General features: G+C 47.6%; 1 protein-coding gene across 1 annotated transcript in view; it reads right to left on the reverse strand.

Moving 5' to 3' along the window:
* The window catches only part of PREX1 (phosphatidylinositol-3,4,5-trisphosphate dependent Rac exchange factor 1), an 824,667-nt gene that overhangs the window by 61,633 nt on the left and 740,733 nt on the right, over positions 1-22,301 (reverse strand). Inside the window, exons 30-32 of the mRNA XM_085619426.1 lie at positions 6,441-6,531; positions 5,679-5,807; positions 4,404-4,445 (exon numbers count right to left, since the gene is read on the reverse strand). Of these exons, the coding sequence (XP_085475552.1) occupies positions 4,404-4,445; positions 5,679-5,807; positions 6,441-6,531 (262 nt within the window). The remainder of the gene's footprint in view (positions 1-4,403; positions 4,446-5,678; positions 5,808-6,440; positions 6,532-22,301) is intronic.

Consider the following 22,301-nt stretch of genomic DNA (forward strand, 5'->3'; position numbering starts at 1 on the left):
CAGCTAAAGTTTGAGTGTTTTTGCCCACCAGTGAATCCTGGCAATTATCACGAGTGTGAAAAGTACATCTCCCTCAGAGACACAGAGGCGCCTGGGCACATCAGGGTTCACAGGCGGACGTTTTCCGTACTCAGCTTCCGGGGTCAGCAGCACACTCGATCCCAGAGCTGATGGCACATTAAACTGTGTGTTAACGTTTCAGTAACACATAGCCGGCATCCGCGCGTGAACCTCACAATTATTCCAGAACAAATAGGGCAGCGTCACTGTATGGATCCTCGAACTGGCTGCTGGGTGTCCTCGGCGCACATGTTTCTTTTACTTAATCCTCCTAATGTTTGTACACTGTGTCCGTGTCTTTCAGGGCGATCTTTTGGCTGATTTTGTGGATTGTGACACTCTGGGAGACACCCATGCAGGCTTTTTGATCTGCAATAATTTACCCCATTCATAAATGGCGTCTCCCTGGTTCATTCACGTGGCCTCTCTCGTTATGTCTCATTGTCCTCTTGTATGTTGCTAGCCCTTGACTCCATTAAGAGTAGGTGGTTAGAAAACTCGTGTTAACTTACTTCTAAATAAATACACCCTTAAACCACAGGGGTTGACACTTCTAAGTGCTATAAATAACAGATGTTCTCATCACCGTTGGAACTGGCTTTAGTTTATTGTTCGTGTAAGACAGAAAGGCCGAATTGTCCTTGACGTGCACATCCCACCAAATGTCAATTATCAACACTAGCTGGGCATTAGGAGAGATAATGTGGCACTGGGCTGAGAATGTGAAAGTGGACCATGTAACTAGCTACTGGCAGGCAAAAGGCAAGATATGGTGTGTCAGGTCAAATTAAGAGTTTTCAACAAAAAATCATGAAAGCCACATCCAGGCCAGTTGTTATATGACCACTAATTAAATAATTATTATAGTAATTCTATGTTCATTTATCTTACTTAGATAACTTGAAAAACTGTCCTGGATTCAGGCCTTGTTTTCTCCTGTCCCCTTCGCTGCCCCCGTGATTCGGTGCCTTTTTCTCCTTCTGTTCCCTTCGCTGCCCCGTGACACACCACACACACAACCACAACCACACACAATCACACAAAAACAAGCACACACACAAGCACACAACCACTACCACAACCACACATACAAAACCACACACACAACCACACATACACAACCACACACACACAACCACACACACACAACCACACACACACAACCACACACACACAACCACACACACAACCACACCGTCAGTGCACACTTTCACCAGGCACAGACACCACCAGCCGTCAGTGCACGCTTCCACCAGGCACACACCACCAGACGTCAGTGCACGCTTTCACCAGGCACACACACCGCCAATGCACAATTTCTACAGGCACAAACACCACCAGCCATCAGTGCACAATTTCTACAGGCACAACCCCCACCAGCCATCAGTGCACGCTTCCACCAGGCACACACCACCGGACGTCAGTGCACGCTTTCACCAGGCACACACACACCACCAGCCATCAGTGCACGCTTTCACCAGGCACACACACACCAACAGCCGTCAGTCAGTGCACGCTTTCGCCAGGCACACACCACCAGCCGTCAGTGCACACTTCCACCAGGCACACACACCACCAGCCGGCAGTGCACACTTCCACCAGGCACACACACCACCAGCCGGCAGTGCACACTTCCACTAGGCACACACACCACCAGCCATCAGTGCACAATTTCTACCGGCACACACACCACCAGCCATCAGTGCACACATCAATTGTTAACGCATCCACAATTAACTATTGTAGCAATCGCAGTAAGGCGCACTTTACTTTTAAACATATTCATCTAAAGCGCAGCATGCCACCATTGCTACAAAAATAAATACACATTTTTTTGGCCTACAATTTATAGACCTTTGTTGCAATTGGTGTTGCAATATTTACCAATGCCAATAGCTGAAACTTAATTAATGCGAGACCTATTGCATTGCAAATGCTTGTTAAACTTGGAAACACTGTCTGGGCATAGGTTACTCTTCATTAGTACCTGTTTCACACTCAAAATATAGTAATAAGCAACAGAAAGGTGACCAGTCCAGCTGTGCAAAAGGCCTTCCACTGAGGGGCAACACATGGCACCTCATTTTTAGTAACTTAACTTTTGAACTGTTTGAACTAGAATTTTGTTATTGTTGTTATATTCTATAGATTATGCGGAAGATGATGAATTATGTGGAAAATGCAGTAAACCTATAATTATGCGAAAATAAGCGCACAATCGCATAATTCCAGTGGCCCTGCATATAGTTACAAATTCTTTAAAATATACATAGAATGGGCCTTGCTGCCACCCAGAAGAGTTTCATCCTCATGCTATTGGCTGCTTGGTAAAACATGTTTTGCCTCCCATCAGTTGCTTGCATTGCAATGCATTAGGGACTGTTTAGCATCTCAAGCATTACTCGGCATCATCACAAATTACATTTATTTCCTAGATACATTGTATACAGAAAGCAATACCTTTTTGTTTTGGTTTCATTTCTAACTGCAGCAGGGTGTATTTAGTGTTCCAATCAGGATTCAAACATAAGCCAGACCACTCGGCTTTGTCAGAGCTTGCTTTTCATGCCGCCAGACAGAGCCCAGAAGGTAAACATCCATCTAAGTGAAGTCACACCAGTGAAGAACAACTTCCACCACTAACGGTGATAGTCAGTCTCTGGGTGGGTGGCTGCACTTGAACGACCCTGGCATAAATCTAGGACCCTGACACTAGGAGGACTGCATATGGGCTTGATTAAATTTGGGCAATACTGTCAATGTGCAGAAATGCTCTCCACTTTCTTACTCTGCGGGAAGACTCAATGGCCAGTGTCACATGCAACAGACCGAAAGCCCGCAAACCCATCTACAGCTGAAAGACTTCCTATTCACTAGGTCATTTATGCCAGAGCAACACTGCTAAGTATGAGTTTGAAATATATTTGATTTTCAAGTTCTCTTAGTATACATCAGGTATTCCTTTCTCTTCATTCAGTTCTGTGGGGATTGCACTCAATTTTGATGCACCGCCTACAATGATAATGACTGAGAAATTGATGGCAGTCATCATGGACCACCTAATAAGCCAACAATTTTACGGAAACTAAATTAATGGATACTCAACTGGAAAACTACTGTGGGTCAAGTGGAATAAATCTGAGAGCCTGCTGGTGAACCCAAGATATCTGAGATTTTATGCAATCACAACTGAGGTTTTCACCCTTAAACAAAAAGGGAAGTAGTGTAAGGACAGTGAAATGAATTAACTACACACTGCAGGATCAAAACAACAAACTTTGGCAACAGACCTGGGATTACCTAGGTCATCCTTCAATGCAACATTTCAAAACAATATCAAAATTCAATACGCTGACAAATTTCTTAACTTTCGTGTTGTTAATTCGTCTTAATAAATAGCCTATTGAGAATCTATATTTATACTTTCAAGGAGTTTTAAACAGTGTCGACCTGTCACATCGCTGCCACTTCGGAACACATTGGCATATGCAATGGTGACTTTAGAAAACTCTTTAGAATGTTGCGTACCGGCCAAGGTGGGCACGCCTTGGCCGGTATGCAGCATTCTAAGGAGTTCACGTTACTGAATATAAAATATCAATGTTGCAGTTCAAAGTCATGTTCAAGGTCAGGAAGGTTGATTGCTCCCATAGTGTACAACCAGGTGGGTACCCTGGAGAAGCAAGACACATGCTCCTGAGTGGAGGGAAAATAGTGATGGTTTATCACATGCATATCACGGTCCATCAAATGAAGTAGGAGGCTAGCCATTCTAGAGAGTGCAACCCTTCTCCTACGTTACTCGCTCATGTATTCCTAGGTCACAGGTACTCAACTGAAAAGTTTGCTTTAACAGATTTGTGTTTAAATGCTGTCTGAAGAAGAGGTACTTGAGTCGCACTCTCAAGCTAAATTGGGCCCATAACTACCCCTGAATCTGTGGATCACATGGAATCTGTTCTTTTTTTGGTTTTCCGGCTTCGAGATTCATTGACACAGGTTTCTCCCTAAAGGCAGAGTGCAGGTTCCTTGTTGGTGTGCAATAGGGTTCAGCTTCTATAGGTTTCATTAGCTCATGTTCCCAAACAACGTATACACTCTAAAAAAACTTAAACTAAATTCTGACTTCCATCATGAGACAATTAATCATGTTACCTCTGTGTTTGAAGCAACCACATTTTTTTCAAATTTAATGGAAGTCTGCTAGCCCGATTTACACCTTCCAGTTGTCAATAAATGCAGTAGTACAATTAATCCATGGGCAAGTATCTGAAATCAAAATATTGGGATGTACACACCCATTTTGAGCTAACCATACAAAAAAATTAAATATGAAGGCTCACCTGTGCATTTTAGCAAAGCTAAAAGTAGCTGATTCTCACCATCTGAAAGACAAAGCAGAGAAATCAGTATTATTGGTTTCAGATTAAGATGAATCATTAGGCAATAATAAATCAAAATGGACACATGGATGGCTTTCCGATGTCCCTCAGGGGCAACTGAAGTGTCAGGGAAGGCATGTGTCAATCATTCCCTCCAGACAGGAATACAATTATGACCAAGCAAGATGAAATCAAGGCAGGTAAAGAAATACCATGAATAATTGATACTGAGGAGGAAGTTATGGTAGACTTGGCTTCAGCCACTTGGTCCAGATTGGGTTGCCCTTAACCCTGGCACCCTCTAGAAGAAGCACCCGGAGAGGGACAGCTGAATAATTTGTTCCAATGAACCATGCACAGTACATCCCTGTAACTGCAAGAAAGGGAGCAAATATTCAAGTGCCTGGGTGGGGAAATAAGGATGTTTTGGACCTCCCAAAGAAGCAACCAGAGAGGGTCTGCAACACATTGTACAGAGAGCAGCGAAAACCTGAATGCAGGCAGGAGGACTAGTGTCAAACCTGCAGATCTGTACAGCAGGAACACATGAATTGTGTCATGTAAATCCAAAATGAACATTTCACAAAGACGAAGGAGCTAATGTGATATACAAATGTGCAAGTGAAGTTTAATCAACTGTTTTAGACTTAGGAGTAAGGTAAATACAGTCACATATAAATTCCAGTGCGTTGTCTTATAGAAATAAAAACGTCTCTAAAAGATGTTGATTTTGGGCTGTGAATAAAGGAAGAACTTCATACTTGAGGGTTTGAGAGGAGGCTTAACTAGAAATCTTTTCAGTTTAATAACACTTTTACTAATGGTATTCTGCCTTGCCCAGAGAATTACCTTAAGATCTATATATAAATGGAATATTAGTATATTTTATTTATTTTCATCCACTTCATCCTATTTCAAACAGATTTTTAAATGTGTGACGATATCTATCTATCTATCTATACATACATACCGCTTGCACAACACTGAAGAAAGAAGAATATGGTTGGAGGGTACTAATGAGCCCTTTAATATAAATGGTGTCCATTGTTTAACACTATTTTATGTAGGATAGTATTACATAGTCTAATGCCATAAAGAGCCAGTCCATAGGATTAGTACTATGTTATGGCAAAACTGTTGTTAAAACCAAAATTTATTTTCGGTGAATGATTGCATTTATATGGATAGTGGTGAAGTTGCACTATTCTTACATTGTATATTTTCATATTTACGAACCTTCAACAAACTTTTGTATACTTTCAACAAGCGTCTTGATGGAGTTCGGAAGGTTCCATGGATCTTCTTGGATGCTGAGTTGAATCATGCTCCTGCACCTTATCGTCCATTCCTCTTTGAGTCTGAACTCTAAATATTAAGTAAATATGCAAGATATTAGCACAGGAAGGCCTCACATCCTGAACACAGGATAAAAGACATCTTGAAGCAACTCTGGAACAAGGGTGTAATGTCATAATTTATGTTTTTGGGAAGAGGGATAAGGATCATCTAAGGTACCAAGAATGACAAATCAATTTCCAAAAAATAATTGAAAATATTTAGTTGAACGTCGATAAAAGATCGATTTGTGAAATAATTCCAGACAGGTACATAACACAGATTTTTTTTTAAAAAGGACCAAAAGCAGCATAAGCACCGTTGGTAGGAGTACAAGAACCTCCAAAAATGAACTTGCTAGCAGACTGAGTCCAAACTAAATAACAATACTAATCAGTAAAAGACAATGAAGGGTCCAAGTGTGAAAAAGGTAAAAGGATATGCTTGGTCCTCTTCATCTTCCACAGATTTGAAAGTATCTGGTGTCACCACCATGAATACCTTGAGTTTTCTTCTGCGTGGCAATTAAAGTCAGGCACCTACTCTAAGATATGCTATTTTTAAAAACAATTTATTTTAAAGAATCAAAATCCCAGTGCCTAGACACGCCCCCTTGCTAATTAAGTATTGCTAAAATTAACTGTTAAGAATGAATCTCTTTACCTTGCAGACAGTGATCCATTGGAAAATGCTTCGTTTCTTCAAAGGCCCTGGTCATTACTGTTCCTTTAAGAAGTGCAATAATAGCATCTACCTAAAAAATGGAAGAATATTATAGTAATTATGGAGTTTGCCACTTGCTCTGTTTAATACAAAAAAAGATAAAGAAAAAATAAGACAAGCAGTCCTTTTACAGAAAAGATCTCAGGTGATTTTATAGGACATCATGTTCTGCAACTTGGCAAAATCCTTTGGGAATAAATTTGAGTTCTTCTCAATGGACTGATGTTGGACCTGTCAGCCCTAGGGTGGTCTCCCCTTCTATTTTTGTATCGTGCCTCATTTTTTTCCACCCTCATTTTTATGTTGGACTAGGTCTCCGGGCGCCTTTTCATTGCCAGGCAGTGTTAAGGTGCAGGTGCTCCCTTCTCCCAAGATGGCTGCCACAGACCCCTGCTACTGCAGGGTGGTCGTTTTTCATAGTAGCACCCTAGCTGCCAGGAGCTGGCTGGGACCCACAACAATGTTGCGATACCAGCCCGCCTTTTTGTCCCATAGTTAGAGTGGGGAAGCTCCTGGAAGAAGCTGGAACCTTCTAGAAGGGAGGTGGGGTTTTACTTTTGCCGCCTTGGCTAGAGGTCACCTGACCTAGGGCTACTTAAGAGTGGGAGGGAAGCTTTTGTGGTGAGTTGGCCATTGGGGTGAAGCAGAGCTGGAAGAATCCACCAGGAGTGTAGGCGGTAGGGCCTAGCCAGGGACTTATGCCTCTGAGAGTGACAGGATTTAGGTACTGCCTCTTAAGTGAGTGAGGTGCCCTGTGAATCCCACTGATCTTGCCCAGTAGTAGGAGGACCCAGAGACTCTCTGCCAGCCTGACTAGGAAGGACCTAGTCGCCCTCTCCATCCCTACCCCTGTAACAGAACCCCTTAAGGGCGCCAGATACATCTGCGCCAAAAGACTTCATCTGTCAACTGAGAACTGAAACCTAACTTTAAGAACTGAGACTGCATGACAAGAGCGAGCTGTAAGCCTTGAATGCCAGAGCTGAGACTGCGTGTCCAAGCTACCCTAGTGAACAAAATACTAAGCCGATTGCCAGGTCACCGGGGATCGACCAGGTACTAGCGCTGTGACCCCCGCGCTCCCTGCCCTGGTCTGGGACCCCCGGCAGCGTGCTCCGCTGAGCACTTTACCCCCATCCTTAATTTGAGCCCCCCTCTGCGACGACGAAGCCAGCGCGCTCACCGCCGCGGCCTGGAGGCCTGGGAGAGTGCTCTGCTGTGTCGCGAGGCCCAGGCGAAGTCCGGGGCCCCGTCGCTGCCGTCGCAGCCGTGTGAGGAGAAGCGCAAGGTCGGGGCCGAGTTCCCCCAACGTCGTGAGGACGGACGCCTGCTGACGCAGAGACGGAGGTAAGCCCGGAGGCCGAGATCCCCCCTGGTGCGCCCCCTGCTGGTCTGGAAACCACACCGCACTTGGCCCGGGTTGTCCCCTCCGTGGGAATCCCCTCCCCTGCCTGCGCGACGGAGAGACCCCGCCGAGGGATCCTGTCCGTGTCCCCCCTCCTGTGTTACTGAGCGCGGTGCTCTGTGAACTGCACCGGAGCATAGGGACTCGCTCCTCAAGTCCCGTAATCTTCCCCGCTGGAAGCCGTTCAAAGTACTGACTGACATTACTCTCGTGTGGCGCTTCACGCCACTGACTCTGCTTCCTCAGCCGGAGAGACCGGGACGGCGAGTAACCCCACGTGTTACATGCACTGCTCAAAAGAAATTACATGCCAAGGAATGCGAGTAGCGCACTGTGTTATATGCTCTGCTCGAAAGTAACTATATGCCAAGGAATGCGAGTAGCGCATGGTGTTATATGCTCTGCTCGAAAGTAATTACATGCCAAGGAATGCGAGTAGCGCACTGTGTTACATGTTCTGCTCGAAAGTAATTACATGCCAAGGAATGAGAGTAGCGCATGGTGTTATATGCTCTACTCGAAAGTAGTCACATGCCCAGGAATGCGAGTAGCGCACTGTGTTATATGCTCTGCTCAAAGGTAATGACATGCGACTGATTACGAGTCACGCGATGTATTAAATGTTCTACGCAAACGTATCCACATGCAACTGATTGCGCGTAGCGCTATGTTTATATGCCTTGCTTCACAGTCCTAGGGGCCCTTGATCACGAGGAGCGCTCAGTTCTACAGGCGCCATGTTAGTGAACCCAATGTGTCCCCTTTCAAGTATTACGCTTAGTTAGACGGCCGGTTCAGGGAAAGACTTTACGTAAGCGCGCATGGCGCTAGAACAAGGTTAGGCACTGCATAGATATCACCCAGAGTGTCGAATGTAATGTCACAATGGTATTATGATTCATGTATTACCTTGTTATTTCCTGAACTGCATCTGACCAGCTATACTTGGATAAACTTGAAGTATTTGCATAATTTAAACGGTGTGGCGTCCCTTATTGTGTGCGACTCCAGTCCATGAGAAGCGTGTGGTGTATGGTTGCTTAACACATAGCCCTCTGGTTGCCCGACCGGCTCGCGCCACGCTACCGCCTATAGGGCCTGGTGACCCCAGGTTCCTACATTGGTGGCCAGCGGTGGGATCCTTGGGACTTGTGACCATACAGCACCCTTCCGTGAGGCGAAGGGCGCCACAATTAAACGCCTATCCTACATTTTTTTTGTTCCACAGCTCAGAAACCATTGTTGCTGGATCATTAGTTCCACTGTCCAGGTAGAGAGTGCAAGAAGCCTGGTTAGCTATTGACTGTTGCCTACACCCTAGGAATTTTCTCCTTAGTGTCTAGGTCCCCATCTGCCGGAATGGAATCCCGGTTAGCTGACCTCGAGGGGTACACAGCGAAGCAACTAAGGGAGTTCGCGCAGGAGTTGGGGGTGCCTGGGATGCGGAGGGCCAAAGGGCCGGAACTCCGTACCGCCATTACGGCATGGGTAGAAGCCCACCCAGACGGGAGAGGGGATGAGGGACAGGAAGCGCCAGAGGCACCTCAGGGGGAGAGCGCCCAGGAAGTCCTAGACATCTTGAATGTAGACATGTCTGAGAATGTGCCCCCAGGAAGACGTTCTGGGGCCAGTAGTAGGACAGGGTCCAGGAGGAGCGCGTCTCCACAAGAGTACGAGGACAGGAGGGAAGAGAGGCAATTAAAATGGGAGCTGGCCAAATTAGAGCAGGAAAAAGAAAGGGAAAGGGCCAGATTGGAACAAGAAAGAGAGAATAAGAAATGGGCAATGGAGGAGAAGAAGATGGCGCACGAGCTTCAGTTAAAAGAGCTGGAGTTACGCGCCCTCCAATTGAACGCGTCTAACAAAGACAATGGTGGCAGCATACCCAGGGAACCTCAAGAACCAAAATTCTACCTACCCAAAGAAGTCATAGCCAATTATACATTAGGGGATGACATCATGAAGTGGTTGGAGGCATACGAGGTAGCCTTAACGGCCCATGGGGTACCCGAGAGTAACTGGGGAGGTGGTCTCTACCGGTATATACCTCCCACTGTTAGGGACACCCTGTTATATTTGGCCAAGGCGGATCAGGTTAAGTACGCCCCCATGAAAGAGGCCTTGTTAAAGAAGTTTGGCCTGAACCCCGAGAAGTATAGGCAGAAGTTTCGTGGCAGCCATAAGCTGTCCACCCAGACATGGGTAGATTTTTTTGATTATGCGAGGAAGGCACTAGATGGTTGGGTGCGTGGCAGCGATGTACAGGACTACCAAGGGTTGTACGATCTTTTTTTAAGGGAGCACTTCTTGGATAAGAGCTTTCCGGAGCTGCGCCAACATCTGGTGGACCGCAAGCTGAAGGATCCTCGAGAGCTTGCGGAGGAGGCAGATATTTGGGTGAGCACCCGGGTGTCTCACAAGGGCCCCGGGGGAGATGGCTCGAAAGGCGGACAGGGTTTCCCCCAGAAGAAAGAGGGGGGAGATAAAAAGGTGGAGTTCTCGAAAGTTCCCCAAAATAAGTTTGGGAAGGGAGTAGGAACCCCACCCCCGTCCAATTCCACAAGACCCACTTACCCTGACAGGAGTCAGCAGCCAAGGATTGTGCGGTGCTACGAGTGTGGGGAGATTGGACACTACAGAGGAGATCCCAAGTGTCGCAAGCGACCACCAGCCCCATCGGGCGTGAAGAGTCCCGGGGTGAGTAGTATAGCGCTTGGGGTGGAGCTGCCCTTAGATAGGGAAGGGGAGTGGACAGGCCTGACACTGGTTTCACTCGGGGATAGAGAGGTGGTCCCCGTAGTGTCCCTGCCCCCGAACACTGCTAAATATCAGCAGAGGGTGAGAATTAATGGGGAGGAGGTGGAAGCTCTGAGGGACACAGGGGCCAGCATGACCACTGTCGTGCGGCGGCTGGTGTCCCCAGACCAAGTAGTCCCCGAGGAGTTCCATCCGGCCGTATTGGCTGACGGCAGTTTGAGTCACTATCCAGTGGCTCGTGTTCCATTCGAGTGGGGAGGAGTCAAAGGCCTACTGCGAGTTGCTGTGAGCCCTGCCTTGCCTGTGGGCTGTTTGCTAGGGAACGACCTGGAGCACACCAAATGGAAGGACGTCGAGTTTCACGCTCACACTGAGATGCTGGGATTACCAGGGTGGACTTGCGCGAGCACGCGGTCCATGGCTGCCCGGCATGGAACTCACCCGGAGTTGGAGCCTGGAAGCATGGCCCAACCCAAACCCAAACGTGGGAAGAAGAAGGTGGTAGAGGACATGCCCCGTGAGTCGGATGGGGAGGCCGCAGAGGTGGCCCCGGAGTCCGCGGAGGTAGATGTCGTTCCTGTGGAGGACTTGCCGACCCTTGCTGACTGGCAAGTGGAAGGAGGGCCTACCCGGGAGGAATTTTGTCAAGCACAAAGGACGTGCCCCACTCTTGAGGGTATGCGGCGGCAGGCCGAAGCTCAAGTGGCTAGTCAGGAACTGGGAGGTTATCATGTGTATTGGGAGAATGGTCTCCTATACAGTGAGCCCAGGGTCCTGGTACATGGATCTTCGAGGGCCATAGTGGTCCCCCAGTGTTACCGGGCCTTCCTGCTGGAGTTAGCGCACGAGATCCCCTTAGCTGGACACCTGGGCCAGGACAAAACCTTTGCACGGGTAGTCCCCCATTTTTATTGGCCCAGGATGAGGATTGCCTCAGACGCCTTTTGTAAGACCTGCAAGTCTTGTCAGGCGAGTGGCAAGACTGGGACAAAGTTGAAAGTCCCGTTGGAACTGCTCCCCGTGGTTGGGACCCCTTTTGAGAGGGTCGGTATCGATATTGTTGGGCCATTGGACCCTCCGACCGCAGCGGGACACCAGTTCATCTTGGTTTTGGTGGACCACGCCACAAGGTACCCAGAGGCTATTCCTCTGAGGACCATCACTGCACCGGTGGTGGCGCGGGCACTGTTGGGAATTTTTACCCGAGTGGGATTCCCGAAGGTCGTGGTGTCGGACAGGGGCACCAATTTCATGTCGGCCTACATGCAGGCCATGTGGAAGGAGTGTGGGGTGACCTACCGGTTCTCCACCCCTTACCACCCCCAGACTAACGGACTTGTAGAGCGCTTCAATAAGACATTGAAGGGGATGATCCGAAGCCTCCCCGAAGGCTTGAGGCGTAAATGGGACGTCCTCCTCCCCTGCTTGTTATTCTCCTATCGGGAGGTACCGCAGAAGGGAGTCGGGTTCAGCCCGTTTGAATTGCTCTATGGCCATCCCGTTAGGGGTCCCCTCAGTTTAGTGAAAGAGGGGTGGGAGAAGACTTCACAGAAGCTTCCCCGTGACATTGTCAGCTACATGCTGGCGTTCCGCAGCCAGATGGCCAAGCTGTGGAAGGCAGCCACAGAGAACCTGGAGGCTAGCCAGACCGTGATGAAGGAGTGGTATGACCGCAACGCTCGGACGGTCGAGTTGGACGTTGGACAGAAGGTGTGGGTTATGGAACCTGAGGAGCTGTGTGCCCTCCAGGACCGGTGGACTGGCCCGTTCGACATTGTGGAGCGGCGAGGCCAGACCACATATGTTGTGTATGTAAAAACCCCCCGTCAGCCCCTCAGGGTGCTCCACGTCAACCGCCTGAAGCCGCACCATGAGCGATCGGAGCTTGCTCTCCTTATGGTGACGGATGGGAGCGAAGAGGAAGAGAGTGAAGCTCTTCCTGACCTTCTTGCGGCACAAGAGAAGGATGGTTCGGTGGAAGGTGTAGTCCTCTCCCCATCCTTGACCCCAGAGCAGCAGAGGGACTGTCGCCATGTCCTGGGACAGTTCGCCTCGTTCTCCCTCACGCCTGGAATCACTCATTGGTGTACCCATGATGTGGACACAGGGGATAGCCCCCCGGTGAAGAACAAGTCTTACCGGCTTTCTGACCGAGTGAAGGATAGCATCCAGCGTGAGGTGGCAAAGATGCTGGAGCTGGGGGTGATAGAACCTTCCAGCAGCCCGTGGGCTAGTCCAGTGGTGTTGGTGCCGAAAGCGGCCCCACCGGGTACGACGCCAGAACTTCGGTTCTGTGTGGACTACCGGGGGTTGAACTCTGTCACGAAGACAGATGCTCACCCCATCCCACGTGCAGATGAGCTGGTGGACCGGCTGGGAGCAGCCCGGTACCTCAGCACCATTGACCTGACATCCGGATATTGGCAGATTGCCATGGCCGACGGAGCACGGGAGAAGACAGCGTTCTCCACCCCAGAGGGCCACTACCAATTTCGAGTGATGCCCTTTGGGCTCAAAAATGCTCCGGCCACATTCCAGCGGTTAGTGAATCAGGTACTATCTGGCCTGGAGTCCTTCTCAGCAGCCTACTTGGATGACATAGCTGTCTTCAGTAGCAACTGGGAGGACCATCTGCGACACCTCCAGGAGGTATTGCAGGCGCTGCAACGCGCTGGCTTAACTATTAAAGCCAGCAAGTGCCAGATTGGACAGGGATCTGTCGTGTACCTGGGACACCTGGTGGGCGGAGGTAAGGTGCAACCCCTCCAGGCCAAAATTGAAACCATCTTGGCTTGGGAGCCCCCCAAGACCCAAACAGAGGTCCGAGCTTTCCTCGGCCTCACTGGGTATTACCGCCGGTTCGTCAAGGGATATGGTACCATCGTGACCCCCTTGACGGAGTTGACCTCAAAGAAACAACCTCGCAAGGTCATATGGACACCTGCATGCCAAGAAGCCTTTGATACGCTGAAAAATGCGATGTGTACAGCTCCAGTACTAGCAACACCCGATTTCAGCAAGGAATTTATTGTACAGACCGACGCCTCAGAGCACGGCATAGGTGCGGTGCTCTCGCAACTCAACACCGAGGGCCAAGACCAACCTGTGGCCTTCATATCTCGAAGACTCCTCCCTCGGGAACGGCGATGGAGCACCATTGAGAGAGAAGCCTTCGCGGTGGTATGGGCTCTGAAGAAGTTGAGGCCATACCTCTTTGGCACTCACTTCCTTATCCAGACCGACCACCGCCCCCTTCACTGGCTCATGCAGATGAGAGGCGAAAACCCCAAGTTGTTGAGGTGGTCCATTTCCCTACAGGGGATGGACTTTCGGGTGGAACATCGGCCCGGAGTTGACCACGCCAATGCTGACGGTCTCTCCAGGTTTTACCGCCTTAGTGAAGAGAACTCCCTAGAGGTTGGGTAGCTCTCCCCTCTTTCGGCTGGGGGGGACGCATGTTGGACCTGTCAGCCCTAGGGTGGTCTCCCCTTCTATTTTTGTATCGTGCCTCATTTTTTTCCACCCTCATTTTTATGTTGGACTAGGTCTCCGGGCGCCTTTTCATTGCCAGGCAGTGTTAAGGTGCAGGTGCTCCCTTCTCCCAAGATGGCTGCCACAGACCCCTGCTACTGCAGGGTGGTCGTTTTTCATAGTAGCACCCTAGCTGCCAGGAGCTGGCTGGGACCCACAACAATGTTGCGATACCAGCCCGCCTTTTTGTCCCATAGTTAGAGTGGGGAAGCTCCTGGAAGAAGCTGGAACCTTCTAGAAGGGAGGTGGGGTTTTACTTTTGCCGGCTTGGCTAGAGGTCACCTGACCTAGGGCTACTTAAGAGTGGGAGGGAAGCTTTTGTGGTGAGTTGGCCATTGGGGTGAAGCAGAGCTGGAAGAATCCACCAGGAGTGTAGGCGGTAGGGCCTAGCCAGGGACTTATGCCTCTGAGAGTGACAGGATTTAGGTACTGCCTCTTAAGTGAGTGAGGTGCCCTGTGAATCCCACTGATCTTGCCCAGTAGTAGGAGGACCCAGAGACACTCTGCCAGCCTGACTAGGAAGGACCTAGTCGCCCTCTCCATCCCTACCCCTGTAACAGAACCCCTTAAGGGCGCCAGATACATCTCCGCCAAAAGACTTCATCTGTCAACTGAGAACTGAAACCTAACTTTAAGAACTGAGACTGCATGACAAGAGCGAGCTGTAAGCCTTGAATGCCAGAGCTGAGACTGCGTGTCCAAGCTACCCTAGTGAACAAAATACTAAGCCGATTGCCAAGTCACCGGGGATCGACCAGGTACTAGCGCTGTGACCCCCGCGCTCCCTGCCCTGGGACCCCCGGCAGCGTGCTCCGCTGAGCACTTTACCCCCATCCTTAATTTGAGCCCCCCCCTGCGACGACGAAGCCAGCGCGCTCACCGCCGCGGCCTGGAGGCCTGGAGGCCTGGAGGCCTGGGAGAGTGCTCTGCTGTGTCGCGAGGCCCAGGCGAAGTCCGGGGCCCCGTCGCTGCCGTCGCAGCCGTGTGAGGAGAAGCGCAAGGTCGGGGCCGAGTTCCCCCAACGTCGTGAGGACGGACGCCTGCTGACGCCGAGATGGAGGTAAGCCCGGAGGCCGAGATCCCCCCTGGTGCGCCCCCTGCTGGTGTGGTAAATATTTTATTACCGGGACTGAATTTAATACGGAATCTAAATAAAACAGCTCAGTGAAATAAGAGGCAGAATCCGTGGTATAAGAGGTTTCTGAATGGGCTTTATTCAAAATGGCCGACTCGAGTCGCGGCCTTCATGTTCCGTCACCACGGGGGTTCAGGAAGTGAAGTACAACATTTTATTGACAGTCAATCGTTTTTATAGAATGTACATTACAATGAAACAAATGCAGAAGGCGTAACAATTGATAAGAAAAGTGACAATTTACATGCGTAACCAAAAATGGGCGTAATGAGGAGTAAAAAGAAACATAATTGGTTATGAGGTCATATGATGTCATATATAGGTGGATCTATAAGATAATACTTGGCATAGATGCGCGCGCAGCTGCATGACGTGTGATTGACGTACAGCTAGGGGGGTGACGGGGACTTGACATTTAGCTCTACATGTGGAGACAAGAAGTCTGGGGGGGTCACGTCAACCTAGTCCCAAATCATATCTAATATCCGATGTTTAAAGAACTATGTTATCCACAAAAGAAGGACTCTCGGACAGAATCTATTCTATACTGACTGTGCGTGCGTGTACAAGCGTCTAAGTGTCTACACTAAATGCGAGGGGGTAGGAATATTCCATGGTAACAGGGCTATGAATTACTTGCATTAAGACAGAGAAGCCGGGCCTTTTGCTCGGTAGCTGGAAGAATGTTTACTTAAACTACTAGACAGGAATGCATCGGCTAAGGAGTGAAGCAGATAATTCGAAGGTGAAATACAGTTCTTGGCAGAGAATAGGCTGATGTCAGGCTTCGTGAGCCGCGCAGAGAATGAGACAAAGTTCATGGTCACAGATGCAGGCTCAGACTGGAGTTTTCAGAGGCAGAAGGCAAGAAGAGTTTGATGACAGAATCAGGGCCTACTTGCCTGGACTGTAAAATGGCATAAGTGAACCATATAAAGCCGGTGGCCTTTCATACTTAGGAATGGAATATCCGGCCTATTCATGGCGGATCTGACAGAGGACATGTTGACGGTGGACGCACATGTGTTTGCGTCTTCATAACTGGAACTGGAGGGAACATACATGTACTTGTGATTCATACATGAAACCGTTGGGGTCCAAGATAGGGGACATAACTGATCAGAAAAATCCATATTTCCACATTCCCTCCTTGTCCCCTACTTGCCCGTTAAGAGACATCAATCTTCATTAATCCATCGATTAGTTCATGGAGCATCATTTCTTCTTCTTTCTTCTTCCGGGATCTTGAGTGAAAACCTTGATGTGGAATACACGATGTGGCACACAGGCCACAAATCGCTGGTCCACATTGCAGGCATAAGCAGCAACTGAATAGTATAAGAAGGCCAATACCTAGGAAGGATAGAACTCTCCATCCCCAGGCTGATATCACACTCCAAAACCACCCGGACCAAGTCCAAGTGCCTGGACTCTCGTGTATCTGGCTCACAATCTTATGAAGGCGCGTTATAGCTTTATATACAGATGGCGAATTTTCTGGTATGAATACGCAGCAGCTTGATCCGATGACCCTACAAGCTCCGCCCCTATCGGCCAGGATGACGTCAAGGACAAGACGATTTTGAAGAACAACAATCCTCATCGCAGATTGCTCCTCTGTCAAGTTGCCTAGGGCGGCAATAGTTTCATTCACTACAGCTTCAAGGGTTCTAGTTAATCTACGTATCAGCTTACTATTAGTAACAGTACCTATATAGGGAAAGATGCCTTTATTAAAATCTACATACTTGTCCCATGCCGTCTCAGTATAATCGACAATTGGGAGATCTCTCCGCTCTCTATTGTGTACTAAATGAATATTTCTGTAATAATCAGGAGGAGCTAGGAAAACAGGTGGCAAAAGGAATGCAATGTAGCAGGTACCATCCCAATCTAGAGGTAAACGCATATATGCAGTCTGACCACATACAAAGTAGGAATGGCGAGAAGCTCTAAATGAAGATTTGCCTTGATCACTGAATTCTACTATAGTAGTGCATTTACTATGGCCCATATGTATGGAACCACTTTTTCTTACACATAATTCACCCTTTACTGGGAATACTGACATGGTGGGCAAAATTAGTTCAACTTCGGATTCGACATTCAGAATCATGAGATTAGGTGTAAAATTACCTAATCCATATACTTCATTTTCTAGATCAGTTCCTGTTCTTTTGGGGCGGCCCTCCTTGTTAGGGTAGCAGACCTTGAGTAAAACTAGGTTCAGGTTTCCCCATACCCAATGATCTTGGTAAACTGCTGTGTCTGAGTCTATGGAATTGATTAAACTAAACCATGCTCCACAGGAGCTATTATGTGTAAATGGATGTGGAAAGAAAGGCAAAACTCCCTTAAAATTCTGATAGGGAGGGAGTCGGCCACACACCCAACAATTAGTGGCATTACTAGTCTGATGGGAATGATGCAACATACTAATGAAAGTATTATTGCGCAGCGCAAGTCTATAGGACAATTCATGCGGGGGTAGGTCACTAAAAGAATGTTCATCAGTTATATTAAAAACATGTTTAGAAATAGGATAATATATATGCAACAATATACTTGCAGTGATTATTATAAAACTCAAGAAAAACAAAATTAATAACGTCACTATACAGTGGCTACGCAGTGATTTACAATACGCATGTCGTTTCAACAGTTTTCGCGATTTTCCATGATTCAGGTCTAAGGGATACATGTCGGAGACAGATTCAACCGCTTCACCTTGGAGAGGACTTAAACAATCAAATCGTCCGACGGTTTGGGCCTAAGTTTTAATTTATAGAGTTCTTTACTGGTAGCCTCAGCCAAAGGTAGTTTTGAGTCAATAGGTGAGGACACACGAGGTGGGCTGTTTACATCTGAAGGAAGTCCATGAAATTTCTTGATATGACTTGAATGCACCCATCCTTTCCTGCCCTCGATCTTCACGGCTGTCCTTGTGGTCAGCAAGACCAACTTGGGTGTCTTCCACCTGGGCTCCAGCTGAGTCTTTCGGTCGAAATTTCTCACAAGCACAAGGTCCCCCGGAACTACGTCATGGGGTTTCACCTCAGTATTGTCGGGAAAGGCTGCAGCTACCTGTGAACGACAAGATTGTAGTGCAGACATCAAGGAAGCCAGGTAATCTGTCAACATATTACAGTCAACATCAGTTATTTTACGTGGTATAGGCGTCCCCCACATATTAGGTGGTCTTCCAAAGATCACCTCATAAGGGGATAGCCCTGTTCGAGAGTGTGCTACCATTCTCATGTAAAAGAGTGCAACTGGTAAGGCTATTACCCAATCAACCCCTTTTTCCCTACATATTTTGGACAATCTGATTTTCAGAGTTTGATTATGTCGTTCCACGAGACCTGCTGCCTCGGGGTGTCGGACACAATGAAACTTCCACTGATATCCTAGCAAGAGTGAAACATGTTTCATCAGTTCGGATGAGAAGGGCTGGCCGTTATCTGAATAGACAACACGTGGTAACCCGTACCGTGGGAAGAATTCTCGAACTAGCTGTTTGGCAGTAGTCGGGGCAGTGTAATCTGATACTGGGTAGGCTTCGGTCCAACGGGAAAGAGCACAGACAACTACGAGAACATATTTGAATCCTCGACATCGTTCCATCTGGATATAATCCATCTGGAGGACTTCAAAAGGGTGATCAGGAGGCTGAAATCCACCCTGCTCTACGGGGATGCTTTTTCCTGGGTTAAACTGACAACATATCATACAGGTACGGACTTTTTGCTTAGCTGCTGCTCGTAAATGTTTGTTGAACCAAATGTGTTGAATGCTGTCTAGCATAGCTTTCTCCCCTAAGTGTGCCGGACTATGAATTGTAGTTATGATAGCCTGGACCATAGAATCAGGAAGGAACCATACAGATTTCTCCTTCGTCATCCATCCCTGGTCCGTTTGGATCCCTCCTAATTCCGTCCATTTCTTTATTTCGTCTGCGGTAGCATGTGTCTGTATGTCAATTATGTCAAGTGCGGGATCCTTAATCGTCATACAATGTGTTGGTGTCGGGACTATTGGCTTTGTCATGTCGGATGTGCGAGTCTGAGCAGTCTGTTTAGCTGTTCTGTCAGCTAAATCATTGCCTTGAGAAATGATATCAGTGACTTTCGTATGTGCTTTGCATTTCATAATCGATATAGCAGTGGGCAGATGAATTGCGTCTAACAGAGCATGAATGAGGGACCCGTGCTGAATGTGGGTGCCATGAGAAGTTAAATAACCTCTCTCTCGCCAAAGCACCCCGAAGTCATGTACAACTCCGAATGCATAACGTGAATCAGTGTATATGTTAACTTTCTTACTTGTGGCTTGAATACAGGCTTGTGTCAGAGCAATAAGTTCTGCTGCTTGAGCTGACAAAGTATCTATACAGTTTGTTTCGATGACTTCAGTATCTGTCGTGACTGCATACGCGGCCACTAAATCTCCTGTACCTGTCCTCATACATGATCCATCTACATACAACGTCAGGTCTGGATCTAACAATGGAACGTCTGTCAAGTCTTGTCTGGGTTTCGTTGTTATTGTAATAACTTCAACACAATCATGAGCTAGTGGGTCTGTTCCTATTACAGGTAAAAGTGTGGCAGGATTCAATGTATTACCACGTCGGATTTCTATATGTGGCTGAAACAATGTCAGTTCATACCCTGTAAGTCTTGCTATGGTCAAGTGCTGTGTTTGCGTTCGGTTCACAAGAACCTCTACTGCGTGTGGTACTTGTACTGTCAACGGATGTCCTAACACTATGGCATCGCTTTGTCTTATTGCTAAAGCTGTTGCTGCCACTGATTTCAGGCATGCAGGCAAAGCCTGAGCTACGGGATCTAATGTACTGGAGAAATAAGCACATGGCTTGCGTGATCCTGCTTGTTCCTGAGTGAGCACTGACAAAGCAGTACCTTCACGTTCTGTAACAAAAAGTGTAAAATGTTTATAGTAACATGGTGTCGCTAAAACAGGTGCTTGACATAGAGCTTTCTTCAAGCTTTCAAAAGCTAGTGTATGTTCCTGAGTCCAAGGGAGGACAGCCGATGTGGCCGCCTCCTGTGTTGTCAACTGAATGAGTGGTTTTGCTAGAAATGCATACTGAGGGATCCACTGCCTGCAATATGAAGTGAGGCCTATGAAAGCCCGCACCTCCTTTTGTGTCTTGGGTATTGGCATGTTAGCTATTAACTGAATGCGATCGGGTGTGAGCTGCCTTCCCTCCTTGGACAGCGAGTGACCAAGATAAACAACTCGCTGTACACAGAATTGCAGCTTAGCAGGGGATACCTTGTGCCCCTTTTCGGCTAGAAATTGTAAAACCGTCAGTGATGCTTTTTCACATTCCGGTTCGCTTCGGGCGGTGATCAGCAGATCATCGACATATTGAAGCAGTGCAGTGCAAGCTGGCATGTGTATACTGTCAAGTTCTCGTTTCAGTGCTTGGCTATAGATGCTGGGGCTTTCTGTGAATCCTTGAGGAGCGCGGGTGAATTTAAAGCTTCGTCCATTTAAACTAAATCCGAACAGATATTGGCTCTCCGGATCTATTGGGACACTGAAAAAGGCATTCTTGAGATCAATTACTGTAAAGAATGTAGCTTGTGAATCAATGGCTGTCAGTAATGATGAGATATCGGGGACCACAGGAAACTGTGGCACAATGCATTTGTTTAGTTCGCGCAGATCAATAACCAGTCGATATACTGGCGGGGCCTTCGGATCAGTTCGTTTAAGAATCGGAATTATCGGGGAATTACATACATTGGAGTCGGTTTCCACAACCACTCCTTGGGCAATGAGCTCATCAATGATTTTCAGTAAAGCCACTACAGCATCTGGTGGTAACTTGTATTGTCGCATTCGTGGCAGTACCACTCCTGCCTTCAGTGTGACTCGATATGGTGTAATGTTCATGCAACCAACATCAGTAGGGCCTTGTGCCCATAAATGTGCGGGTAAAGTCTGTAATCGGTGATCCATGTCTCTGGATACATAGTGACCTTTGAAATCTCGTAAAAACAATCTTACTCCTTCCGGAGAACAACATATAATAGCCCCTAGGGCTTTCAATGTCTTTATACCTAACAAGTTTTCTGGGCATGATTTGGTAAGCAATAAATCTGTAGTTCGTGTCAAGGGACCAATCGTAAGTGGAAGTGGCTGTGATACTTCATTAACAATAGGTTTTCCTGAAAAACCAAGGGAAACATTTTGAGAGCCTGAGAGGGGTGCCCCTGGAACTTCACTACGTTTTATTGTTGTTCGACTTGCCCCTGTATCAAGTAAGAATTTTCTGTCTTGACCTAATAATTCACTGTGCACATAAGGTCCTTCTTGATCTACTGGGATTTCAATAAGGGGTAAGTCAACTTCCCTCTCTAGGCTTTTTCATGCGTAACGCTGATACTCAGGATATTCATACTGTGCGGTCTGATACATTTGTCGTGTTGTTGTTTGTGTGGCAGCAACAGGCAACGGTGGTGCAGCTGGCACAAACTGTATTGGCTGTTGTGCGGCTGGCATGGCCTGTGCATGCTGCGGAGCTCCTTGTTCATTCTGATCTTGTCTGAGTGGCCGTGGTCTTTCTTTTGCAATACCTACAGCGATATTACGCTTCAGGACTGGACAATCGTGTACATAATGACCTAGTTGTTTGCAGTAATTGCATGTTCCTTTTATAGGAACTGCTGAATCTCCGGAATGTGTCACACCCTTTTTGTGACCATCCGCTGGTACTGTCTGGGAAACTAGCATTTTCATTTTAGTGTCCTTCATACGTCTTTGTTCGTGTTCTTGTTCATCTCTAATTCTATTGTGATGATACTGTAACATTTGCAACATTTGTGACGGAGTGTTACCCTGCCATGTACTCTCGAATTTCAATACTCTATTCTTCACTTGAGGCAAGGAATTTTCCACTAATTTTGTCACGAATAAATGTGGATATGACTCACTATTTGCT

Source organism: Triturus cristatus, chromosome 7, assembly GCF_964204655.1.
Source record: "Triturus cristatus chromosome 7, aTriCri1.1, whole genome shotgun sequence".
NCBI lineage: Eukaryota > Metazoa > Chordata > Amphibia > Caudata > Salamandridae > Triturus > Triturus cristatus.